Below are 27730 nucleotides of genomic sequence, written 5' to 3'. Positions count from 1 at the left end.
AATCTTCAGAGATCTACGTGGACTGTGAACTGGGACCCCTTCTTTTGGACAAAGTTTCTCAAACTTGGCCACATGTTAGAATCACAAAGGGGATCTTTAAACATCTTTCATTCCAGTGCTCCAAACCGATTAAACCAGAATTTCCAAGTGCTTTTCAGTGTGTAGCCGGGGTAGAGAACCACTGTAACTCACCACGGTAAGCTGCAAGTGAATCACTAGTCAAGGGCACAAGAAGGCATGTAGATAATTTCTTGAAAGTCCCAACTTGGAGGCATTGCTGGTTGCATTGACTAGTGTGGCAAAGCATAGTATTTCAAGCTATGACTACATGATATTAAACACATTGATGAAAGGAGGAAAATCTAATCATATAACCATTTCAATTTATTTCACTAATCAGAAATAGCAAGACTATTTATTTACATGGTATATTTTATAATGTTTGGCATTATAAGCACCCACTTCTAGGCTCTAGGGGATTTCTAGGTAGAGGACACAAAGTGTCTTGGTCCTCCTCAGATTTTCATTTCCCTGCACAAAGTGCCAATTGTGGAAATATCTATTAGAGGCTCAATGTGTCACTGGTCCTCTAGGTGGGCCCTCAATAATGCATGTGTAATAAGACTGAACAGTTACACTGTACCCCAAAGTTACATAAGGCAAAGCAGAATTACCATTCCTATTTTAAAGTTAAAGAAACTGAAGCCCAAAAACATTGAGTGATACCCCAAGTAGTAAGTAGTGAAACTCAACGGTAACAGAGGGCTTTCGATTTCCAACTTTGTTTATTTTCCCAATACAATACCCTTCTTCCTATAGCAAAATACTGAAGCTCAGGAAATTGAGTGCCAGAAAACATCTGTGAGGTAGTTCTGATTTTGTCCCTATTGCATCCATTTGATGATATTTTGGATGCTTGCTAGAAGCACCTTGTAGCATGGGAAGGTTGTTGCCTGAGTCAAACACCACTCATGGCCAGTCCATTTACATGAAGAAAAATTAATAGCAACCTGAAATACCTCACACCTGGGACTTGGCTGAGAGAGAAATCCATTTGGCCAAAGTTTTTTTCAATACGAAAAGTACTTATGAAACACATGCTAAAGCAGGTCTTCAGTAGGTCAAAGCTTAGGTCTCTTCTCATCAGGCAGATTGATAACACAAAAAAGAGGTATTTGTATCTCTTTCCAGGAAATTCTCCCAGGGGTGAATCAATGTCACAGAATCTAACCAGGTGCTAATAGAGCCCTTCACTAACACCCATGCCTTCTACAATGGAAATATCTATTAGATATTGGCCACTTAAGCAGACTCCCTACTTTGACTCTCTTTCTCTCCAGCCATCTATGCCTATCTTATTTTGAATAATTTCAGACTTGCACAAAAGTTGCAAAAAAAAAAAAAAAACCCAAGAAGAATTCCCATATATCCCTCACCCAGATTCCCCAAATATAAACATTTTGCCTCATTTGCTTTATTAGCTTTCTCTTCATTTTTCAGTTGTTTTTTTTTTCCCCTGACCTCTTTGAGGTAGGTTATTGAATTGCTATCTCCTCAGCGTGTTTCCGAAAAGCAAGGTCATTCTCTGACGTAAATAAACATAATTATCCAGGTCAGGAAATTAGTCTAGATACAGTACTATTATCAAATCTGAGCAACCTTGAAAATTTTGCTGTCTTCCCAATGTCATTCAAAACAAAAGAAAACTATGTTTTGCCTCATCCAATCTCTCATCTAGATCATGTATCATCCCCTCTTCATGCCCCTGTTTCTCCTGTGATCTGTTTCTTCACAGGGAAGCAAGTGTGACTTTTCTAAAATGCAAATAATATCAAGTCATATCCATGTTAAACACCCTCCACTAGCATAACACACACACACACACACAAACCCCATCCTCTAATGACTTCCTATCACACTTAGAATAAAAATCTATATTCTTTAGCCTAGACCTATGTGCCCAACCTCTGACCCCTTCTTTGATATATCTCCCTCACTCCCTCATGCCTACTTCTACTCCACCCATATAAGCCTTGTTGTTACTTGAACAGGCCAACTTTATCCTTGGCTTAGTACCTCTTTCTTAGGCTCCCTCTGCCTGGAATGCCTTCCCCTGACCTTTGCATAGCTGGCTCTTCGTGTCACCTCCTTAGAAAAGCCTTCCCTAAAACCCAGGCAAAAGTCATACTCTATCACATTCCCTGACTTTCATAGGACATTTTCTTTTTTTATTTTTTGTGTGTCTAGTATGTTTCCTCTAATGAGAATACAAGTAGCAGGGAGCAGGAAAGTTGTTTGTCTTATCTTCATTTCCCTGAACAATGTCTGATGTACTGTTGACACTCAACTGATATTTATGGTTGAATAAATGAAATGCAAGATAAGTACTCCATCTTCAAATTCATATTAAGAAGTTTAGGTAGCAGAAAAAGCTATGTTACACACACTCAAACGTTAAACTTGTGGCCTGCAATAGACACTAAAAATTCTAGGACAACCTTATTTGCAAAACTCACTTCCGGTATCCACATTTCAACACTCAAAGTTGTATGATGGATCATGATTTAGACCTCCCAGTTTCTCTGCTGCTCTGGGATCCTAAATCATACTGATGTAAGTACTCTTCACAAAAGATCTTTGTGCTGTGGTCACAGAGGTGTACTCGCCATCACTCAGATGCATTCCATGCACCGGTGTGGGGTGGATTAATCCAAGTTTTCCAGAGAAACAGAACCATAAGGACATATATGTAAACAGAAACAGACATATTATAAGGAACTGGCTCACATGATTATGGAGGCTGAGAAGTTTCACAATCTATAGAGAGAATCAGCAAGCAAGAAACTCAGGAGACACAAAAGTTCAAGAGGGTTAAGACCCAGGAAGAACCTATGTTTGAGGTTGAGTCTGAAGGCAGAAAAAAGTCAATGTTTCACTTCAAAGGCAGAAGGAATTCCCTTTTACCTGTGGGAGGGTTAGACTTTTTGTTCTATTGAGTCCTTCAACTGATTGGATAAGGCCCACCCACACTGGGGAGAGCAATCTGCTTTACTCCATCTACCAAATTCAAAAGTTAATCTCATCCAAAAACATCTTCAGAGAAATGCCCAGAGTAATGTTTGACCTAATATTTGGGCATTGCAGCTCAGTCAAGTTGACACATAAAATTAACTATCACACAGGGTCCTATCACCTACTTTCTAACCTTTTCCTGGGTTTATTTCCCACCCTCATAGACCCAGGTACCTTCCAAATGACTTGCAGGTGATGAGGTTCTTCAACTCAACAATTTTCAGTAGTTCCTTCTTGTTTTATGGACAGTTGCAATCACAGATAATAATCACAATTAATGTTGAGCACTTAGGATTTGCCAGATGCTGTGTTGAGTACTTTACCTATATTATCTAATTTAACTTTCACCCCAAAAAAGGGAAGTGGTGACTACTTTTATCCTCCTTTTACAAATGAGGGACTTAGGACTTAGGGTAAATCACTTGCCCCAGTTTCCTCAGTGGATAAGCAGAATGACATTAGAACCCCATACTCTCTTTTTTTGAATTAACATATAATGTATTATTTGCCCTAGAGGTACAGGTCTGTGAATCATCAGGCTTACACATTTCACAGCACTCACTATAGCACAAACCCTCCCCAATGTCCATAACCCAGCCATCTTATCCCTAAGGGGATCCTAAATCATACTGATGTAAGTCTCTTCACAAAAGATCTTTGTGCTGTGGACACAGAGGTGTACTCGCCATCACTCAGATGCATTCCATGCACCGGTGAATGGATAAGGCCTACCCCCCCAGCAAACCTCAGTTTATTTTGTGAGATTAAGAGTCTCTTATGGTTTGTCTAGAACCATACTCTTTTAAAAATATATTTGACCTGGGGCACCTGGATGACTCAGTGGATGAAGCTTCTGCATTTGGCTCAGGTCATGATCTCAGGGTCCTGGGATTGAGCCTTGCATCGGGCTCTCTGCTCAGCAGGAAACCTGCTTCCCCCTCTCTTTTTCTCCCTCTCTGCCTACTTATGATCTTTGTATGTCAAATAAATAAATAAAATCTTTTTTAAAAATGTGTGAAAAAAAGTGTGTGTATATATATGCATATATATGTGTGTGTATATATGTGTACATATATACACATATATACATGTATATGTGTACATATATATACACATGTATACAAACACATTTTTTAAAAAGTTTTTTATTTTTATCTTATTTTTAAATTTAAAAAGATATATATTTAAAAAGATATATATGTATATATATATACATATGACCTCTTCTCTCTAACTTTTTATATTTTACTTTAAAAAATTTCAAGTCTATATTATTCCTTTACATAGCTCATGATCTAAAATTATTGCCTTCTAAAACAGCACATGATAAAAGCAGTAAGTGAATATAAGGGATGGTGCAAGAATAAAGCAAAGGCTACCCATATCTTTGATAATACATTAAGAGAGCATCACTGAGGTGGGACAGCCAAACAGGACTTTAAGGTTGACTTAGGGTGGCAGAGGTTCAAGTTGAAGGGACGCATGCATGAAAGACAGAGGTCTGCAGAAACAGCAAGTTCAGATTGCTGCAAGGAGCTTGGCCTCACTTTGGTCAAACTGCCAGAAGGAATGGGCCAAGAGATGAGCCTGAGCAGGAAGGCAAGGACCAGATCACTCCAAGTTTAGACTGTATTGTCCAGTTGCAGTAGGTGAAAGATGTGATCAGTGGCATTGCTGGGGATCCCTCCAGAGCAGGCAGCAGGGTAAAGGGTGGGTTGGAGAACACATTAGAGATAGGAAGATGGTTGAAGGAAAGAAAATACAGTCACCTCTCTGGTTCAGCTTTAAATAAAAGCATATTTCAACAATGCAGGATGCTACATGCTCAAACACGTTGATTAAGAATATACACAGTAGGGGGGCGCCTGGGTGGCTCAGTGGGTTAAAGCCTCTGGCTTCGGCTCAGGTCATGATCCCAGGGTCCTGGGATTGAGCCCCGCATCGGGCTCTCTGCTCAGCGGGAAGCCTGTTTCCTCCTCTCTCCCTGCCTGCTTCTCTGCCTAATTGTGATCTCTGTCTGTCAAATAAATAAATAAAATCTTAAAAAAAAAAAAAAGAATATACACAGTAGGAAGTAATCCATGGTCCCCTCAATTTCAACTTATATTAACATAATTCAGCAAAGTCTCATGGGTTATGTGAATTCATTATTTCATTCAAAAACTTGTAGAGTGCCTCTTTTCCAGGCATTTTTTTTCTTAAACTGGGAACATAGAGAGGAACCCAAAATGTCCCTACCCTCAAAAAACTACAATGCAGTGGGACAATGATCATAAACATATATTCATAAACAAAATATTATTGTGGAGACAAGTGCTATGAAGAAGAGTAGAGTTGGGGTGAATGGTGAGTTTGCAGGCAGGGTGGAAGCCAGGTTACTCTTTTACACAGGGTAGTCAGGGAAGGGTACTCAAGGAGGTGAGATTTGTGCAGAGAACAGAACAGAGTAAGGGAGTGAGCCAGGCAAGACTGGGGAGAAACTTCTAGGCAATGGGAACAGCACATGAAAAGTTGCTGAGGCAGGAGTGAAGCTGGATGGTCACAGAAGAACAAAAGATCAGGGTAGCTGGAGCCGGCGTGGGGTGAGGACAAGAAGACAGCTGCCGAGAGGGGGAGGCATGGAAAATAAAAGGGTGACAACCAGCCCGAAAACAGGAGTCCCACAGTGTAGAAAAGCTTCTGAATAAGGACTTATTTCTTCTTAGCAAGTCTAATGGGGAGGGAGATGGATGTAATGAAGAAGATGAAATTTTAGGGTATAAAATGAATTTATCAGCATCATGCTCGGAATCCCGATTTGCAAAATGAGCCAAAAAAAATCTAGGGCTGATATCGGTCCTCATTTACTTGGTGTTAACTTTGAAAGTGAAGTAGAGAGAACAGTTTCCTCCAAGCTGTACTTTTTATACATTCATTTCTTTCTTCTCTGTAGAAAGGAATAGACAAGGAATTTTACCTACTATTCACAGTCTTTGATGAGAACTTGAGCAGGTATCTTGACGAAAACATTCAGAGGTTCACATGGCGCCCCTTCAGTGTTGACAAAGAAGACAAGGATTTTGTGAACTCCAACCGGATGCATGGTACGAACAATGACTTTCCCTTCTATAAGGGAAAGGATAATTGCATTTGAAGTGAAAATGTTTTGAATGTTTTAAATGATCCTAATTTTGGTTTCTTGGATATTGTTCTCAGTCACGTGTCAATTATTTCCTGACTTCATCTCAGAAGGTATGGTGAAATCTCCCTATCTCCCAGAGAGATTGTGAAACTTAATTAATACTTCTGAAATACTTCATCAGCTTGAGATGAAGCCACACAGAACATGAACTAGCGAAGATCACAGTACATTATAAAAGTACAAAATTACTGACAAAATGCCCTCCCTTGGGTTTGTAATCACATCATTAAGTCTGATAATCCAAGTGATCATTAGCAATATACATTCAACAGTAAAGCATCTCTTATCAAGTACATGAAGGACTGTCCAAAGTGCTAATTTGTAAAACGTTACCCATTCCTATCCCAGATCTTATTTTGAAGGAATTGCTTAATTCCCCTTCTCTGTGTCTCTTATATCAGTTGTAACAGTGGCAAGCCACCTTGTAATTGCTGTGAATTACACAGGATTCTCATTAGTCTTGGGCACATTACCCAAGGTGATAGAATAATGAGCGAGAGTCCAAACTCAAACAACTACTAGAGGGCGTGCTCAACAAAGGGGCCTGAAGCAAGCACTCTAAGAGAACAGGTGCCAAATTGCTCATTTTAGGACCAAGGATGATAACTATGTATTGCCTTTGAAATATTACAGGAGAATAACAAAACAGTCCCTAATCTCCCTTCCCCACAAAGATGTCCAAAAACGTCCAAGGTTCCAAGTGACCCACAGCAGGCAGCTCACAGACTCCTATGGTCCTGGGTGCTCCACGCCAACAGTCTCTCCTTGGGCCAATGAAAAGCACTGAGTAACTCACTTTCAATACCATCGTCTACAAAATTGTTGTTATACCTGAATAATGAAATTTATTTCCAACCTTCCTAGTAACCAAAAAAAAAAAAAAAAAAAAAAAAAAGGAGGGTGGAATAAAGTGGAAATGAGGAAACATAGCAATTCTTTCATGGAAAAACTAAGTTGCAAAAGAAATTTATCGTAAGACAGGCCTGTAAAGAGAAAGCATTAAGCCCCAGTGGACTGGGTCACATCCAGCCCGGCCCTGGTTTGACAGTGTGAAATACACTCTCATATATTGGATGTGTAGAATATGCCACCTTGAAAGTGCAAAGAAAGCAATGCATTTTAATTTAAATTTTACATTAATTATAAATTGAATTCTATCCCCAGGCTTACTTGTATGGAGTAGAAGGAAGAATGATGGCAACAGTACCAAAGAGAAAGTGCCTCATGGTAGATGGTACTTTGCATTACACCTGTTATATAGTTGATATTCAAAGGTGTTTGTTGACCTCCTTCCCTCAAGACCATCCTCAGTGACTTGTGAGCTGTCCTGGGGGGGGGGGGGGGAAGGGCCATGCCTCCAGGAGTTCTTGGGTTAGTCAACAAATATCAACTGGGTTAGGTGACAAGGCTACACAAGAAGACAAAACAGTGTAACTTCTTTACCAGGCCTCCTCATGGGCTTTGGCTACCTTTATCTGAGACTATAACCAGCAATGACATCATTCTTTCAGGAAATGTTTAGAGTACTAGAAAAAAACAAAATAGAAAACGAAAGTATTTGTTGAATGTATGAATGGATGTTCCAGAAAGAGAGGATTTCAACTAGAATTCCAAGGCAAGAGAAGATTATCTACCCGCAGCCAAGGATGAAATTATTAGCACCCCAAATTACAAAAATCTCTTTAACATTCAATGGACAAAATTAACATAATTTATTTGCAAAAGAATTACCAAAGATTTTTTTTTTTTTTTCAGAAAAGACAATGTTCTTCTCAGAAGCCTCCAGGCTTCTTAGACTTTGTATTAATAATCCCAGACATCCACGTAAAATTACCAAGTATCACTGGTTCTGCAGACACAGAAATAAAAAGAGACACAGAAATAAAAAGTAATTTTTTCTAATAATGGGACTATAAATGAAGAGCACTCATAAATGTGATAGTTGTTCTTCCTACTATGGACATTAATAACGAGTAGGGCGGGGATAGAATCTTGATCTCTCTCAGGGACATCAAGCGTGAGACATAATTACATGTAATCTCCCCTCAAAAAGTGCTATTCAGTTAATATATTCATGCCTCACGGAGTTGGAATGTGGTTTCTAAATTCTTTTCAAGACATTTCTCCAGGTAGTCACTATCAGTGGACTGAAGTTGATATAAAAGAGGAAAACAATTCTCATTGTGGGAGATACAGAAGGTCTTCATGACCTAAGTCATCATTATTCAAAGGCCCTTTACTTTATTGAGGTAGGGAAATGAAAGTATTCAAAAGGTAAAAGTATTTACTCAAAGATTGGCCCCTTATAAACTCAGCTCCCACTCCCCTGCAAAAAAAAAAATCTCTCTCCTCTGACCAGACATTCAAGTTCAATATCAATCAATTGTGAATTTTCCAATGGCGCAGGATCCAAGAAATCAGTAAAGGGATGTCTGGCAACTCTTGGAATCAAATGCAAATCTGTTGGCAGATGAAATGAAAAACAAAATGAAATGAATTAGCAAGGTGAGAAAGGAACATTTGAAGGAGATAATAGGATAAGAACCTCAAAAGAAAATGATTTTCATAGCAAGAGTTCTAGAGCAGGCTTTGGGGAAATTGATGAAGTTCATAAATATATTTACAAGGATGAAGTTTTTCATAAACTGCCAAATGAAAATTCAAATTGCAGGATATCATATTACACTATCAAATAATTTTGTCAGAAAAAAATTATGCCAGAGAAAACCTGATTTATTTTTTATTGATTCTTAGGACTTGTGCCCTTGTGTATACATGGTTAAATATACTATTTTCACAATTTTCGTATATTTTCATTCTTCGTTGTTCAGTTTAGTCTCCAATTTGGATTGATTCCCGGTGTGACTTTTCTCTAGTCTTATCTACTCTTTGGTAGTAAGGATCTTCTGTAAATAGTTTAAACTTGAGCACTGGAACAGACTGCCCCCACACACTAATAATCCTCAACTAAAATGGCGTGTTTTCTGTACCTACAAGATCATCGTGGGCTCTGACGATGTTTTCCTTTCATTTAGCTATTAATGGCTTTATGTTTGGCAACCAACCGGGCCTAACCATGTGCAAAAAAGACAGAGTTTCCTGGCATATGATTGGAATGGGCACCGACACGGATATGCATGGAGTTTATTTTCAAGGGAACACCATCCACATACGAGGGACTCACCGCGACACCCTAGCCCTGTTTCCCCATACCTCCACCACAGTTTTCATGCAGCCGGACCATGCAGGTAAACTTGGCAGGATCGTCTCCGGTCACCAAATTCCTATCTTCAGTCACACACTCTAGAAGAAATTGGTTGCATTTGGGCACTTCAAGGCAAACAGACTTGGTTACAGTTGGACAATCCTAACTATTTTATTCCAAACACACCGTATAAAGAATAGAGATGTATCTAGAATGACACAAAGCAGAATTCAAGTCCTCCAAACAACCTTGCCACACAAATCCCAGGAGAGTGTTCTTGATTCATTCCCAGGAATGATTTGGCCCCAAGAAAAGGGGTATTTCTTGTTCTGTAAGGCACAAACATTTTATTTGTTGCTCTGAAGAATGTACCAGGCATGGACAGACCCCTGGATGCTTCCAAGTTATGGGCATGACCTGATTTCCCTTGTCTAGAGACTGATAATAGCCTTTTGATAAGTAACTTGAAGACTTCTCCATTTTCATTCTGTTGAGCACCCTTGGTTTCCCCAGAGGGGAAGGTGCATCGGGTCTGAAGTCTGTAGACGGCCCATTGAAGTGCCAGTACTCATACCTTCTCTTAGAGATTCCCAAACTAAGTACATAATTGGGGCATTTTTATAAAAGATAAAGGGCAACACATGGCAGCATATGCTACCTGTCACATGAAACATAAAGATGGCCGATGCTATGGGCACTCAAAATATTTCTCAAAGCCAACATTTTCATTAGTTTTTAAAAGAAATTGACTCTTGATCCTGACTTCAGTCATGATCTCAGGGTTGTGAGATTGAGAACTTTTCGGGCTCCTGCTCAGTAGAGAGTCTGCTTGAGGTTCTCTCTCCCTCTTCCTCTGCCCCTCTGTCTCCCTCCAAATCAATAAATGAATCTTAAAAAAAAAAAAAAGCAACCAATATGCTACCCAAGATGAGCATTTGCTGACTCTGTGTCCTCTATGAATTGATGTCTACTTCTTTATTTCACACTAGAACTAGTGTGAATGTTTCGATGCCCCTCAGTGTCATTGGTTAAAAACTTATGGCTTGTGCTTCCAAACTTTTGTCCAAGAACTGCCTGAAACTAGGAGCTCCATCCCTCCCTTATAGACTTTGAGGATTTAACCTTTCAACATTGGTATAATTAATCAGTTATGAATCACCCAAGCCAAGGGATGGCTTGGACACAATTATTTTTAAAAATATGCTCTTCAAGATCAAAGATGGGAGAAAAGGGAAATGGTTTTAATCCATAGAAACTGACATTCAAAGCTACAGCTGGCTGGAATAATTTTAGGGACTTGGTTAATTATTCCAGTGCCAGAAATCTGCGACTGCTTAATAGCTTGGTCATTTCACCAATTCCTATCCCATATCTACAGACCAAAAATGGTGCCCAAAATATGAGTAGACCCTAGGCTGCAACTCAAATATTTTTACTTTGTTCTTGTTTTTTAACCACTTTATTGAGATATGACTGATAAACAAAAACCTATAGGTATTTAATTTATACAAATCAACGAGTGATGTTGAACATCTTTTCAGGTGCCTGCTGTCCGTATGTCTTCTTTGGAGAAATGTCTGTTCATGTCTTCTGCCCATTCTTTAATTGGATTATGTGTTTTGGGGATATTTAGTTGTATCATTTCTTTATAAATTTTAGATACTAATCCTTTATTCGATATGTCATTTGCAAATATCCTCTCCCATTCAGTAGGTTGCCTTTTAGTTTTACTGTTTCATTCACTGTGCAGAAAACTTTTATTTTGATGTAGTCCAGTAGTTTATTTTTGTTTTTGTTTCTCTCGCCTCGGGAGACATATCTAGAGATGTGTTGCTATGGCTGATGCAGAGAGTTACTATCGGTGCTCTCTTCAAGGATTTTTATGGGATCAGGTCTCACATGTAGGTCTTTCATGCATTCTGAGTTTATTCTGTGTATGGTGTAAGAAAGTTGTCCAATTTCATTCTTTTGCATGTTGCTGTCTAGTTTTTGTAACATTATTTGTTGAAGAGACTGTCTTTTCTCATTGCATAGTCATTCTTACTTTCTTGAAGATTGATTGACCATACAGTTGTGGGTTAATATCTGGGTTTTGTATTCTGTTCCATTGATCTCTGTGTCTATTTTTATGCTAGCACCATCCTGTTTGATTACCATTGCTTTGTAATATAACTTGAAATCTGGAATTGAGATACCTCCAATTTTTTTCTTTTTCAAGATTGTTTTGACTTTCTGAGTGTTTGTGGTTTCATATAAATTTTAGGATTGTTTGTACCAGTTCTGTGAAAAATACCATTGGTATTTTGATAAAGATTGTTTTAAATCTGTAGCTTGTGTTGGGTGGTATAGACATGTTAATGGTATTTGTTTTTCTAACCTATAAGCATGGAATGTCTTTCTTCTTTCTTGTGCCATCTTGAATTTCTTTTATCAGTGTTTTATAGTTTTCAGAGTACAAATCTTTCACCTCTTTAACTAAGTTTATTCCTAGATAGTTTATTGGTTTTGGTGTATTTGTAAATGGGATTGTTTTCTTAATTTCCCTTTCTGCTGCTTTATTGTTAGTGTATAGATTGATTTTGTATATTACTGAATTCATTTATCAGTTCACATAGTTTTTTGGTGGAGTCTTAAGGTTTGCAAATCAAAATTGCAATGAGTAATTGTACCTGTCAGAATGAATAAAATAAAAAACGTAAGAAATAAGAAGTATTGTCAAAGATATGGAGAAAAAGGAACCCTCATGCGCTGTTGGTGGGAATGCAAACTGGTACAGCCACTGTGGAAAACAGTATGGAACTTCCTCAGAAAATTAAAAATAGAACTACCCTAAGACCAGGTAGCACACTACTGGGAATTAACCCCAAATACAAAAATACTAATTCAATGGGATACATTCTCCCCTATATTTATAGCAGCATTGTTTACAATAGCCAAACTATGGAAGAAGCCCAAATATGGTTAAGGAGGATGTGGTAATATATACAATGGAATATTATTTAGCCATAAAAAGAATGAAATCTTGCCATTGGCAACAACATGGACAGAGTTATAGAGAAGTGAAATAAGTCAGAGAAAGACAAATACCATATGATTTCACTCATACATGGAATATAAGAAACAAAACAAAGGAGCAAAGGAAAAAAGGAAAGGAGAGAAAGAGACAAACCAAGAAATCAACCCTTAACTACAGAGAACAAACTGGTGGTTACCAGAGGGGATGAAAAAAAATAAAATGATAGGGAAAACAAACAGCTATTTATGCATCTAAAAAAAAAGAACAAATTGATGAGTTGGGAAGTAAGTATACATCTGTGAAGCTGTCACCACAAAACCTTAAACTCCTCTTCATTCTTAGAGAAGACAATTCCTTGGCTAGCGGAAAAACATGATGAACAGGTGAATAATGGGCTTTCTGGTGAACACCACATCCAGTGGGAGCTCTTCCTTTTTATTTATTTATTTGTTTGTTTGTTTGTTTATGTGACCTTTTTTAGTTTTTTCAATGTTCCAAGATTCATTGTTTATGCACCACACTCAGTGCTCCATGCATTACATGCCCTCCATAATACCCACCACCAGGCTCACCCAACCCAACCCCTCACCCTTCTCCCCTCCAAAACCCTCAGTTTGTTTCTCAGAGTCCACAGTCTCTCATGGTTTGTCTCCCCCTCCGATTTCCCCCATCTCATTTCTCCTCTCCATCTCTCAGTGTCCTCTGTATTATTACTTATGCTCGACAAGTAAGTGAAACCCTATGATATTGACTCTCTCTGCTTGACTTATTTCACTCAGCATAATCTCTTCCAGTCCTGTCCATCGTGATACAAAAGTTGGGTATTCATCCTTTCTGATGGAGGCATAATACTCCGTCGTGTATATGGACCACATCTTCCTTATCCATTCGTCTGTTGAAGAGCATCTTGGCTCCTTCCCCTCTTTCCACAGTTTGGCAACTGTGGACGTTGCTGTTAAATGGGAGCTCTTCTAATGTCTGCCCTTGGAACGTCTTCTGGTTTCACAAAGACCCTTCCTGATGAGGGTCCTGCTTAGGGCTGAGGGGGCTAGAGCACCCACTGAAACAATGGTTTCTTCTCATTCTCAAGGGGTAATTTGCAATACTTTGATATGTACAGCATGACAAAAGCTATCACTGTGCGTTGGACATGGGTAATGAGACTAATCACTGATCCCTTGCCTCTAAGAACAGAGTCTCTATGAAAGGAAAGGAAGAATTATTGATTCAATAACTCCATTGACAGTTAATATCTTCCAATAATTTTGTTTTATATAATTTTATGGTGGGTTCCATTAAGATATATCTACCTGATGCCAATCTAGAAAATTGCATCAGTTTATAAAATTACGTAATTCTCAGACATGATTGCTGGCATTATGTAGGGGAATCTAGTTGATTTTCTTTTTTTTACACTTGGCATTATGTTGACCTACCACGGTAATGAGAGCCTCCTTTGTTCAAAGGATTAATGAATAATAATAGCAATAATAATAATTTAATAGTAATACTTTACATGTGTATTTCACTGTATGTAGTTTATGAAATCCTTTAGGGCAAAATACATGATTTCAAAAATGTGCCCTAACTTAATTTAGAATATTAATCTTATAGGTAATTAGTTCATTTTAAACTGGGCTGGGCTAAGATAATCATACCTATTGATGACCTTCCAGGAGCAACTCTCTTCTAACAGGTGTGTATAGTAGGGAAAACCCAGAGAAATTATTTCTTGGTAGCAACTTTGCAAGTTTTCATTTTCAATTCCAGATGAATTTCAGATGGTATTTCCCAACCCATCCCCTGGTAAGTAAATATATTCACAGTGATTTATTCTCCTTGGAGTCTGGCTGGAAAATACAATATAAAATTGGTATTTTAAAGATCCGTCTTACAAGTTATTTTCTTGGGGAAGGGAATGCTGTAGATTGCTAGCAGACCAAAGCCACAACTGGAACAGTTGAGTTCCCTGCACAACGCCAAGCCGTTTCTGTTTCAGGTATTTTCAGGCTATTTTGTTCCACCATGCACCACTTCGTGAGAGGCATGAATCAGATCTATGAGGTCAACAGCTGTGGCAACAAGGACCCTTCAGAGCAGCCATATGGGATGATAAGAACCTTTTACATCGCTGCTGAAGAGGTAGAATGGGATTATGCCCCTAACAAAAACTGGGAGTTCGAAAAGCAGCACTTGGACGCAGGAGGGGAAAGGTACCACGGGCAAAGCCGCCAAGTCTCTTGGGTGGGGTTGCACATGCTCCATAGACATTTCTCAAGTGGGGACACCTAACATTGCCCTGGTTTTGTCTGTACAACTCTGGTGGACAGAGACTGTTATTGTGAGCACAAAAGAGGAGGCAAGCTGCCAATCTGCCTCCCGGGAGGAGCATCTGAAGTCATTTGGGGGCAAACCCCGCAGGCTCAGGGCATCCCCTGCTCACGGTGGCTGGTTGCAAGTGTGGCTGTCCCAAGCATGTGTGTGCCTTTGAGAGAGTGCCAAGCTTGAGAGGGTTAGGGAAAAGATGCAGGTCCCAGTAACAGGGGGACTGTGAAGACGAAATGGTACAGAAGGAGGCAGAGGCAAGGTGAGCAGGTAGCAGGTAGATTGAGGACCGCAGGGAAAGAGCCTTCATGGGATGGGGAACAGCCTAGGAGCAGGTAGGAGGCATTGCCTTGGCAGAGATACCCAAATTAAGATGGACAGGCTGTACCCAGAGAGTTCCCAAGACTGACCCTCCCGGGAGAATACTGTCAGCCAGCGCTAAGCACCAAAGGGTCCACAGGGCTGGAGCATGGCGTGGTCCTGTGAGCTCTGGTGCCCTGCACACACTTCCCCTGTGTGCAATGGGGTAGAGTCAAACAGGGTATAGAGGCATCTGCCAGCTTGGACCTGTAGACCTCCTCCTCCAAGTTCATACGCTTCACTCAGAAACAGCCTGCTGCTTGGGTATTTCCTGCCCCATATACAGACCAGGAGATTCAGTGCAGAAGGTTAAGGCTAACCACTAGTCATGGGTCCTAGAATTGAACATAGACCTTTTGAAAGACTGATCAGTGTTCTCACCACGAAGCCATGTTAATTTGCATGTATTTGTTCCTCTTTGTTCTGTATTATCAGCTCCCCGCCGCCCTGACCCCACTAATTCTTTTTTGCCATGCCACACACAAATCCTCTATACCCAGCTGTTCTGATTTTAACACGTCTTTTTTCCTGTTCTTACTTGTTGGCCTGTTTTGAGGGTATAGACTCCTGGAAAAGAGAGTAGAACAGCGTCACCTTATGGATAAATGAAGAAATGAAATGACTCTTCCCTTCTAAAAAGATTTGCCTCAGGGACAGGACAATTTAAAATTTGTTCCCATAACTCACCAACCCAATTATTAAACCAGACACTCCTGTCTTGCAAAACCAGTGTAGGCTTAAAACCACAGCTGGAATGAATGAAAGGGAGCAGATTCACAAAGACACATAGCTCTGACTACTGGGAGTATTAAACATGCTGTTTTATGGAAGGAAAAATATCCACAATATGGACCTTGAAATATATATTTAAAACATTTCTAAGTCATTTTCAGCTATTTTAAACACATTATTTTCAATATGTTAGTCATAGATTTCATTCCTTAAAATATAAATGTGGAAAAGGGAATGACAATGCTTACTTTAAGATTAGGAGATAATTTGGAGTGAGTAGTACACTCATCCCTTATATGTTGATGCTTTAAAAAAAAATACCAGGAGGGGGCACAGAGTTTTATAAATGCTAGTCTTCTTAACAAGCCTTAAAAAGCTCCCAAGGATATAAATTTTCCCAACATAATAAATTCAATTTTGGTCTCAAAAAAAAAAAAAAAAAAAACCAGTGTTGCCGATACCAGCTCCTGACTGATGCTGGGGCAGTGGAAAATGAAATGAAGAGTGATCCAGCCTTTTCTAAAATGATGATGTTTACTAAAAGGCTGCTAGAACTAAAGAAATAATGGCATAACAATTTTGTGGAATGTATATTCTTAGCCCATGAGAGTGTAAGAGACAGAGCCATCATGATTTTCTTGACACTTAGGATAATTTTGGTTTTCCGACCACCTGCTCTCTGGACTGGCAGGAGGCGGCAGCCTCAGTCTTCTGGGATTTTCTCCCAGGAGACAGAGATAGTGGGTGCTGGCTGTGTTTGCCCTCTGCCCTGCCACTCAGAATATTTCCCATAAATAAATGAAAACAAAGGAAAATGAGAACCTGTTCACATATTCAAAGTGCAATGGATCCATAGAAAGTAACAGTACAGATGGAGAAGACCGGGCCTCCTAGAGGCACATCTGGGGCACCTCTGCAGCTGGGAGACCAGGGACAAATGCCCCTTCTGCCCCCCAACTCTTATGTCTCTGCCTTTTGAGCCAAAGCCTTGGGAGGAAGCACATCTGGTTTCCATACCACCTGTCAGTGTGGGTTATCCTTGAGACATTCATTCCTTCATCCTGGTTCACACAGACTCTCTGCCTCACCTTGGGGACCTAGATATCTTCCCCTAAGGGCTTTCTCAGAACACACTGAGAAGGCCTTGGGATCCCAGAAAAGCAACCAGCGGGACTCATCAGCACAATGCCAGGGTTTGTGCTGTGGGAGACAATTCAAAATCTGAGAGAGAGTTGCTCTAGGGAAATAAAGCTGTATTCCTCGGACTCCTGAACTTGTGGACTGATAGGCATTTAATTTCATCAGCGTGATATTTGAGACAATAACAGCCATGTATGGAGCCACCATGTGACAAGCATTTTGTTAGGGTTTTCAAAAAACCCTACCTCCTAGTGACCCTCACAATGTCCTTGACCCACTTGGTGAGCCTCAGCCCAGCATCTCAGCTGACATCCCAGCAAGACAGCAGAAGAGCAAGCGCTTACAAGGTGCTCGGTGTGTGTCTGGTACAGGTCTTTACTGAGCTCAACCCACAGCCTCCCCACACCTGTCCCGGGAGGCCAATACATTGTCATGACCCCACTTTGCAGACCAGGAAAGCTGACAAACAGTAAAACATGGCTCCAGAGGCATCTGGGTCACTCCCGCAATGTTACTAGGACTCTCGGAAAATGAAAGTAGAAGAAAAATTCTCTTCCCTTGGAAAGCAGGTGGTCCAGATTGAAGACGTACATGTCTTTCTTTGTTAAGCATCTACTGTATCTAGGCATTGTACCCAGTGTTGTTAAATGGTGTTAAAAAGGACAGGCGAGTTTCCTTCCCACACAGAATTCATGGCGCATGGGGAAGACATGAGACCAAGCATACTGAGCGAGGTGATCACTATGAGAGGGGAAGGGCTGAGCACAGAGGGAGCCCACAGCAGGTGTGCATGGCCCCGTGTCGGGGAGAGCTAGGGAGAAAGCAGGTGGCCAGGGAGAGCTTCTTTGAGGAAGCAGTCTTCGTCCTGGGACTTGAGGAATAGGCTAGTTGAAGAGGTGGCAACTGTGTTCTTGACCCAGAGGAGAACACTTGGAAGGCCTAGAGGTGGGAAGCACACATGGAGCTTGAGAGAGAATGTTCAGAACGACCAAAACAGAGAGTATGTGGTACCAGTGAGGGAAAAGGAGGCTTGGGAGGTTGGCGGAGGCAGAGAGTGAAGGGTTGTGAGGAATTTGGGAACTGGGCAGTGGGAGGCCAACAACAGATTTTTTCACCTGTTGAATGTACAGGTTAGGATCACTCTGCCTATAGTGTAGAGGAGAGAGGGAAGGGAGGAGTGTGAGAGGCACATAGAATGACCGAGAACAACCCAGTTCACACAGGTAAGTGAGGTCGGTGACTTAGGTTGGAGTGCAGGCAGTTTAAGGGAGGGAAATGGACATACCATGTTTTATAGGTAAAACTGATAGGGTTTTTTTCCCCATCGCTTGTGACCATCTATCTTGGTGGTGGATTAAACACATAGTTGACCCTCACTATTGCAGACTCCATGTTTGTGAATTTGCCTTCATGCTGAAATTTATTTGTAATACCAAAATCAAATTTTGTGGTGCTTTGGGGGTCATTTACAGGGATGTATAAAGCAGCAAAGGATATGTGTCACCCGATGCGCACATTCCCAGCTGAGGTCAGACAAACAAGGCATCCCTCTGCCTCCTTGTTTCAACTTTCAGTGTAAACAGACATCCTCTTTGTGGTCCCTTTAGTGCTACTTTTGTGTATGTATGTGTGCTTTTTTGGGTGACTTAGCTGTTTAAAATGCCCCCACAGAGTAGCACTGCCTAGTGTTCTCAAGTATGAGAAGGCTGTGATGTGCCTTGCAGAGGAAATACGTATTAGATGAGCTTCATTCAGGCACGAGTTACAGTGCTATTGCCATGAGTTTAAAGTCAATGAATCAGCAATACATATTGAATAAGATGTCTTTATTTTTTTTAAAGATTTTATTTATATATTTGATAGAGATCACATGTAGGCAAAAAGGCAGGCAGAGAGAGAAGGGGGAAAGCAGACTCTCTTCTGAGCAAAGAGCCAGATGCGGGGCTTGATCCCAGGACCCTGGGATCATGACCTGAGCTGAAGGCAGAGGCTTAACTCACTGAGCCACCCAGGTGCCCCTGAATAAGATGTCTTTAAACAGCAACACACATAAAATAAGGATATTTATTAATCAGCCAATGAAAATATTGTAACCAGAGTTTTAAAGAAACTGGATTGGTTTGTTTGTTTGTTTTTTGGAAGGTTGGAAAGGTGGCTTTTCCTCTATCCTTCAGGTTCTTCTGGCTGGTCTAAGAATTAAATTGACATGAGAAAATCAAATTTATGTACACAGGGAGAATCCACATAAACATGAGAGATTCCAAACAGGCAAAACTCGATATATAAGGAGAAGGGGGAAGGAGTCTGGGACTTCCAAGGAAAGGAGAGCAATTCATAAGAAGATGAGAGAGAATAAATGTTAGGTAAAGAAATGTTGGCTGGGCAACTCAGAAACAAGGAGGCAGAGAGAATTTTAGCAAACAGACTTTGCTAAATTCCTCCCTATCTCCCACCCCTAGTTCATATTATAATGTAGTTATAATGGGATTGGGTCCTCTACCTAAATACTTCTAGGCAGTTAGGGGGAAGGTCAGAGTTTTTCCTGGACCTTTTGGGTCTCGATTGTTTCCAGCTCAAAATAATCCACATGCCAAAATGGCATCTCTTAGGGGCATTCTTTGTGAACACCTACAAAACCCAACCTTGGATTTCCTCCAGGAGTCATGGTTCAGTATTCATTATCTCAGTGTTTGAGGTCACTTTCTAGAACACAATTCCTGTGAAGAACAAGAATCAACTATGCCTATATTTGTATGTGTGTATATGCACAATATACAACCCAGAGTCTGGCCTGAGGTCTTTAAAGTGGAAAAGTAGAACGCAGTGCAGAATGATACACATGAAATCTGAAGGAATTCAGGGTGATAGAGTGTGAGTGTGCACATGTGTCAGGCATGTGCATGTGTGTGAGGTTAGTTAGTCCCAACAAGCAACATGCCATCTTATGGGAGTTTCTAACTAAGGTTGGCCCCATGGAGCGTGCAACAGGACTCTGCAATGATGGTCCAAGAAGTAAGACCAGGGCCAGAGCTGGCCTGCTCCCATCAAAACCCTCTGAGGTGTTTTCAAGTGCAGATCCCTGGCCCCACTTCCAGAGAGCCTGTTGCAGAAGTCCAGCTCCACAGGGGGTTCCCGATGGCAGCTGGGTTTGGGAAACCCTGCTCCAGAGTACCCCTGAGTCACTCAGAAGCACTCAAGGGTTTTCTACCTCCTGGTAACTTTAATTTCTGATGTTTCTACTTTACAGACACGGAGATATATTTATGAACCACACTGAAAACTGGATTGGCTCTCAGTACAGGAAGGTGGTTTACAGAGAATATACTGATGGAGAATTTGTGGAGATCAAAGCCCGACCGCCACGAGAGAAACACCTGGAACTCCTGGGTATGGCATAGATTGCAGGCATGCACTGCCAGCCCCAAGAGTGGCCTGAGAAGGCACAGCAGGGACAGAGCAGCCTGACTGCATTGATCCAAGTGTGACATCTTCCTGTCTTCCCATTGTCAGGGAGCACACTCATTCAAAGAATAGTCAACCAGATGGCCAGATAACACCCAAACAGCCATCCATATCACCAGGGTTGTCTAACCAACATCTGTCACCCTCAAGTCCCTTTCTCATCCCTCTGCTAAGCCAGGACATTTTAACTTGGAATAATTTGATGCCTCAGAAGAGCAGGCAGAGTATTTGCATAATTTCTTCAAGGTCCTGGATTCTCCGTGCACAGAGCCATAAGAACACACCATAAAAACAATTCAACCCAAAGAGAAACCCCTTATACGAGAGGAACGCCAGGTGAAAAGCCTGGTTTGAGTTCAGAAGGCCCTGAACTTGGTCTTCTCAGGATCTCCTGGGCCTGTCTGAAATCCTGGGCTGCCTGACCTGGTGATTAGAACTCAAAGAGTTCTTCTTCCCTGCTTTCACCTGGGAGTTGCCAAACCTGACCCCATCACAAAGATGAGATCTTTTGGCTGAGGGCTAATCTAGAAGAGTCTCTGAAATCCATCCCCCCCCCCTTTTTTTTTCTGTTCTCAATTTTAAATGCACAAGGTGACATATAAATAGTATGGCTTTACACAGTACTTTTTTTTTTTTTTTAAGATTTATTTATTTATTTATTTAATTGACAGACAGAGATCACAAGTAGACAGAGAGGCAGGCAGAGAGAGAGGAGGAAGCAGGCTCCCTGCTGAGCAGAGACCATGATGCAGGGCTTGATCCCAGGACCCTGGGATCATGACCTGAGCCGCAGGCAGAGGCTTTAACCCACTGAGCCACCCAGGCACCCCCACAGTACTTCTTAATATTTAAAAAGGCACCAAGATAGCTAGCTTGATAAATTATTACATGCCCCACCCATCTTCTCCACACCCTGTCTATCAACAGTGGCATGGGAGCTTTTTTGTGACACTGAAGAGTCAGCTGCAGTGATAACATTTCTTCCTTGGAGCTGTGTATGTCGAATGAGCTCCAGGAAAAAAGCTCACTGGTCCTGCCAACAAGAGCAGGTTGCCTCTCAAAAAGTCCCAGTTGGGGTCTTCTCAGTAAAATGACACAAAGCAGTGACACCATCAGGGGCAAGCCCAGCAGTGCTTCCCCCAGAAGAGCGTGAGGCCCAACTGCTCATTTTCTGCAGGTCAGGGACAGGCCTGTGCCCCTGAAGTTCCAAAGGGCACAGGGCAGGTGACCTATCAGGCCCCAAATCAGAAGACATTCACTCTCACCAGTACAGCAGGCCATGTGGAATGAAAGCAGTAATTAATGACAAATAATGATTTTAAATCATGCATACACTTTCCCCTCTCTGGAACTATACTCAACTTCGCAGTTTAAAAAACATGCATTTCTTTTCTAGCTTTAGCATGAAAAACAAAATAGCGTTTTTTTCAGACACTTCCTGATTCATACTAAATGTTTTCTCCCAAAGGTAAAAATAGTCCAACAAAATTCCTGATTTATTTAGGACTCTAGTGGTCTTCTCAGAAAAGCAACTAAAATGATGGGTTGAATTGGTGAAGAGTGGATGGGTGCAGTCAGACCCCCTACCGTGAACGTAGCTCTCTATGAAAGTAGAATCCTAGGAACACCCAAGGATGCAAAGAAATCCCCAAGGGCCATAGGATCAGGTCTGAAGTGATTCCAAAATGGGATTCTGTTAACATCGTCCTTGAAGCGATGCCACATGAAGAGGCTGGTGTGTATGGCGCTCTGTTACTGTGGGGCAGGCGCTGAGAAAACTGCTTTTGTGCGAGAGAGGCCCCTAGTATAGGCAAGGGGCATTGAAGGCACATGCCTTTCTGGCAGGGGTGTGGGCCTATTTCTGTTGGCACGCAGGCTGGCTGCTTCCAACAGAAGCGTACACATGGGATTGCTGGAGAGAGCATGTCTCATCAAGGTATCCAAGTGGTGTTGGACATGCATGAGTGAAATCATTGTATTGATCATAAATCAGTACATAGGTGTTTCAATTTTGGTCTTACCTTCAAATCTCTTTCATATACAATATTTCATTGGATTCTCATTATAGTTTTTATTATTGATATATCCACTTACCAGATAATGAGCAATTTTGGACTTGCCAAAGGTTACATACAGAAGGATTACAATGGAAAGTCACCATATCATGTGGATATGGCTTTTCCTGGAGACCGTCTCCGCAGCAGTAAAAATTTCTGTATTTATTGAGCACTTACTGTGTTTCAGTGCCCTGAAATAATTTATTATTTCATTTAATCCTTACTATATCTTTATGAGAAAGGTGATATTAAACCCATTTCATGGATGAGGAAATTGAGTCAGGCAGGTCACTTAAGCAAGGTCTCTCAAATAAGTGAAGGAACCGGGATTTGAACCCAGGTTGATCCGACTGCCAAACCCTACATGAGTATTTCATATGACATATATTGCCCTCAAAAGGAAGAAGCTACGGTTAGCTTTATTTTGCTAAAAACTAACTGCATATATATTCCTTCAGTGTTGAAAAGAGCAACGATAACGCTCACAGGCTTGTGCTTTGCCTTTAGGCCCAATGATTCATGCTGAGGTGGGCGACTCCATCCTGATCATATTTAAGAACAAAGCCAACCGGCCCTACTCCATCTCAGCCCAAGGTATTGCAGACATGGAGAGCGGAAAGCAGCTCCAAGCATCTGTCACAAAGCCAGGTAAGTTACATGGGAGATCTGCTCCATGCTGATAAGGACACTGGACTCAACTCTCTTCTGAACTTTTCTGATCTTTGAAAGCTCTTGGAAGGCTCATCTTAATGCCAACATGTTTCAGTCATCACATAGTCACTCTTAATACAGGATCATCAGTCATCTAATGACCAAGTAGTTATGCTGTTTCTAGGCATCCATTAGGGACCTAAATGCGTAGTAAGACATAATAATAGCTGATACATATTGAATGTCATCTTTTGCCAGGTGCTACGCTATATTTAAAAAAAAAATTCATTTTCCTTATAATAGCCCAACAAGGTACACACTAACATATGTCATTGACTTTGATTAGAATATCCATCATTATTTTTATCTGTTACTAAAAGAAAAAAAAAAAAAAAAAGAACACATGGTCAATTAGACCTTAGCATGCCACTGATCGAAAGATGCATCTTGATTTGAGTTATGTTAAAATGTAAAAAATGCACATCCTACAATTGAGGGAAATATTATATTGTTATGTCCATTTAACAGATGACTGAAGAACAGAGGGGTAAAGAACTTGACCGGATCATACATTAGTAACAGTGAAACCTCAGTTTGTTGGACTTAGAACCTCTGCTCTTAGCCATACGTTTCTTTTGAGTTGCTTAAAATGAATTCGGAAGAAAAAAAGACAAACAAGATGAACCATTTTAGTAGTAATGCAGATTATGCCTAATGAAATTCTAAGTGGTGAAGAGTTTCAAGAATGTATCTGGGAATGTTTACAAAAGTTTCAGAGAAGGAAAATCCATAAAAATTGATTGATGATTGATTGATTGATTCAGAGCAAATAAAGTAGTAGTTAGGGAAAGCTTTCTAAAAGAGGTGGAACTCTACCTGGGTTTTAAAATATATACTGAAGGGAGAGAAGGTCTCACACTTTAAAGAGCTTCCCGTAACATTTACACAGTTGAAATTTGGTTGTAGTAAATGTCAAGATCCTCTGTGACCTTCAGTTATGAAATTGAGAGCAATCATAAGAATAATTAGAGGGGAATTATATTCCATTTTACTTCTTATATATATATATATAATACTAAATACTATAGTAATTGCAATAAAGGTCATATAAACCTGTAAAATGTTAAAGATGCATAGAAGGAAGAAGAGAAAACAATCTAATGCATCATGAGAAAAAATTAGCAAGATATTCCTATAAGGATGGGGTTGAGGAAAAGAAATCTTCACTGGCCACAATTCCAACCTCTCTTGCTGCTCCACACCCCACACTTCCCCCAATTCCTAAATCTGTCTTTTGCTGCTTCAAGAAATCTCTCATGAATATTCTAAATGTCTGTCTATAGGGAGATACGCAAACACATTTTGGACTATCCCTCTGATGAACTATTACACAGCCATTAAATGATGTTTAAGAAGGTTTTAATGACAAGGGAAAAACTTGTGGTATCATGTTAAGCAAAATACAGGTATAGAACAAAGGTTAAAAAGGAAATAAACCAAAATGTTCATAATGGTTGCATTTTTGAGATAGTATTTTAAGTAATAGGGTGATGCTCATTCTATACCTTCACCTTGTTTGTACTTTCTATATTTTCTGTATTGGGTGGCTCACTTTTATGAAGAGGGAACTGGTTTTAGTTGCGTCAAAAAAGCAACTAAAGTTATTCATTTTTGATGGCAAAAAGTGACTCAGGAAGGGGGAAGAAGGTGCCAGTCAGGCTTGGGGAAGGGCTCCGACAGGGCTGTGGGCCAGCTGGGGTGAGTCCTCACAGGCTGCTATGCCCTGATGGTGAGGACTGGTAAGGGACATAGTTCTTCTGTGCTGACTGGCCTTCTAAGTGTCCTTAATAGGGTTATGGGGGTAGAGGGAAGAAGAGAATCCCCACAAGGGTCTCTGTCTGACAAAGTTGAAAGACTTGGAAGAGTCCAGAGATGGGGGCGGGTAGGAGGAAGAAATTAATTTCTTGCACAAAATTCAGACAGGTTGGAGAATGGTTAATTCAGGCATTCATGAGATAAACAAAGCAATCCCTGTCAAATTTCTTCTCCTTTTCCTTCTTCTTTTTCATGCTGCCACTCGACATACATGTCCTGAACATCTTCTTTTGTTTAGAACTGTGCTCCCCAGTGGGGTGAATAATGGATCATTCGAACTTTAATCACTCCCCTTAACCACTCGCTTTGAGGACGCTAAATATCAGTGGTTTTTCTTGCAATTAACAAGGCAGAGGGGCTATTATGAAAGGTAATGAAAACTAGACCCAAGGTTATATTGCTAACCTACCGGTGAATCAGCAAATATGGAGGAGTGACATACAAGCATCATTTTTGTTTTGCCTTGTGGCTCGCACTCATGTATAGGCTGTATGTCCAGATGGGGAGGGATGGGACCTAAACAGTTCAAAAAGAGATAGCCATTTTTATTTATTTATTTTTTTGATTAATTATTTTTATTAACATATAATGTATTATTTGCCCCAGGGGTACAGGTCTGTGAATCGTCAGGTTTACACACGACACAGCACTCACCATAAAACATACCCTCTGCAATGTCCATAACCCAACCATCCTCTCCATAACTCCCTCCCCCAAGCAACCCTCAGTTTATTTTGTGAGATTAAGAGTCTCTTATGGGGGTGCCTGGGTGGCTCAGTGGGTTAAGCCTCTGCCATCCGCTCAGGTCATGATCGCAGGGCCCTGGGATAGAGCCCCGCATCGGGCTCACTGCTCAACAGGGAGCCTGCTTCCCCTTCTCTCTCTCTGCCTGCCTCTCTGCCTACTCGTGATCTGTTTATCAAATAAATAAAATATTTTTTAAAAAAAGAATCTCTTATGGTTTGTCTCCCTCCTGATCTCATCTTGGTTAATTTTTCCTTCCCTACCCCTCAAACGCCCCACTCTGCCTCTCAAATTCCTCATATCAGGGAGATCATATGATAATTGTCTTTCTCTGACTGACTTATTTCAGTCAACATATTACCCTCTAGCTCCATCCACGTTGTTGCAAATGGCAAGATTTCATTTCCTTTGATGGCTGCATAGTATTCCAGTGTGTGTGTGTGTGTGTGTGTGTGTGTGTGTGTGTGTGTGTACACACACCACAAGGAGATAGCACTTTAAATGTGGCTTTCATTTGAGACTTTTACAATGTGATTATCTTGCTAATGTATGTGAGTTTATTTGTGACTCCTCTGCAAGGTTCTGGGTCAGCCACAGGGGATGCATAGATGTGGTACCTGGAGTTCATTTGTTGTAGCATATGTATGAATGAACATTTATTAGCTGCCTTCAATGCGAGGCACTAACCTAGGTATTGTATTTTATTTAATCTTCAGGAGAAATAAACACCTACAGGTGGAATGTCCCTAAAAGATCTGGTCCAGGACCAAATGACCCAAATTGTATTCCGTCAGTTTACTATTCAACAGTAAACTTTGTGAAGGTAAGACTGAGAAAGAAACCAAAATGCTTTAAGTAATATGGCTTTAAATCAATTATTCAAGTTATCACAACTTGGGTGTAATGGTTGAGAGCAGAAATTTCGAACTATGGCCATGCACATTTGTTAACATTGTCTATGGTTGAGTTGAGTGGTATTAAGAAAACAAAATTCAAATGAGTAAATTTTAGAGGTCTCATTGGCTTTATTCAACAATTCATGATTTGGGCAGCTTCCCTTCTACAGATAGGAAGGATCTTTGAAGAACTGTACAAAATGAAAGACTTGTATAGGCAGAAGGGGGCAACACAAGGAAGTTATTAGCGAAGAGTGGATTCTTTTTTTTTTTTTTAAGATTTTATTTATTTATTTGAGAGAGAGACAGTGAGAGAGAACATGAGCGAGGAGAAGGTCAGAGGGAGAAGCAGACTCCACATGGAGCTGGGAGCCCTATGTGGGACTCGATCCCGGGACTCCAGGATCATGACCTGAGCCGAAGGCAGTCGTCCAACCAACTGAGCCACCCAGGCGCCCCCTTGAAGAGTGGATTCTTTATGGCAGGGTCACCTTCCTTTAAGGGATAGCAGGGGTCTGTCAAGCAGATTACCTCACTAGTGCTAGTGATTGACTAGTTTAAGATTCTGTTCCTGGGAGAGATTGAAACTGGAATTAACCTAGGAAGTAAGTCTTGGTTTGGTGATATGGGTTTAGCACAAGTGACTCCATTACGTACCTGTTGTCTTTTTTTTTTTTTTTTTTTTTATTTATTTGACAGACAGAGATCATAAGCAGGCAGAAAGGCAGGCAGAGAGAGAGGAGGAAGCAGGCTCCCCGCTGAGCAGAGAGTCCGATGCGGGGCTCGATCCCAGGACCCTGGGACTGTGATCTGAGCCGAAGGCAGAGGCCTTAACCCACTAAGCCACCGAGGCACCCCTGTTATGATGCTTTTTGTTGAATCTCTGTGGTATTCATAGGTCACAGATTCAGGTTTACATTTCTTAAGTTGGTCATTCTCTTCATTCGTTTTTCAATGTTCCAGTCTTTGCTCATTTAGCAGCTATGAACATGCATTTCAAGCTTTTGAAGGAAT

The 27730-nt window shown here is 40.8% G+C and overlaps 1 protein-coding gene across 1 annotated transcript in view; it reads left to right on the top strand.

The window, feature by feature from the left end:
* HEPHL1 (hephaestin like 1) overlaps positions 1-27730 on the top strand; it is an 89531-nt gene that overhangs the window by 35758 nt on the left and 26043 nt on the right. The window contains exons 10-15 of the mRNA XM_059186348.1: positions 6005-6155; positions 9289-9501; positions 14474-14687; positions 20279-20418; positions 23058-23198; positions 26537-26643. Of these exons, the coding sequence (XP_059042331.1) occupies positions 6005-6155; positions 9289-9501; positions 14474-14687; positions 20279-20418; positions 23058-23198; positions 26537-26643 (966 nt within the window). The remainder of the gene's footprint in view (positions 1-6004; positions 6156-9288; positions 9502-14473; positions 14688-20278; positions 20419-23057; positions 23199-26536; positions 26644-27730) is intronic.

Source organism: Mustela lutreola, chromosome 1 (assembly GCF_030435805.1).
Source record: "Mustela lutreola isolate mMusLut2 chromosome 1, mMusLut2.pri, whole genome shotgun sequence".
NCBI classification, from domain to species: Eukaryota; Metazoa; Chordata; class Mammalia; order Carnivora; family Mustelidae; genus Mustela; species Mustela lutreola.
Note: the sequence above shows the minus strand (reverse complement) of the source record. Positions and strands in the feature narration are given on the sequence as shown.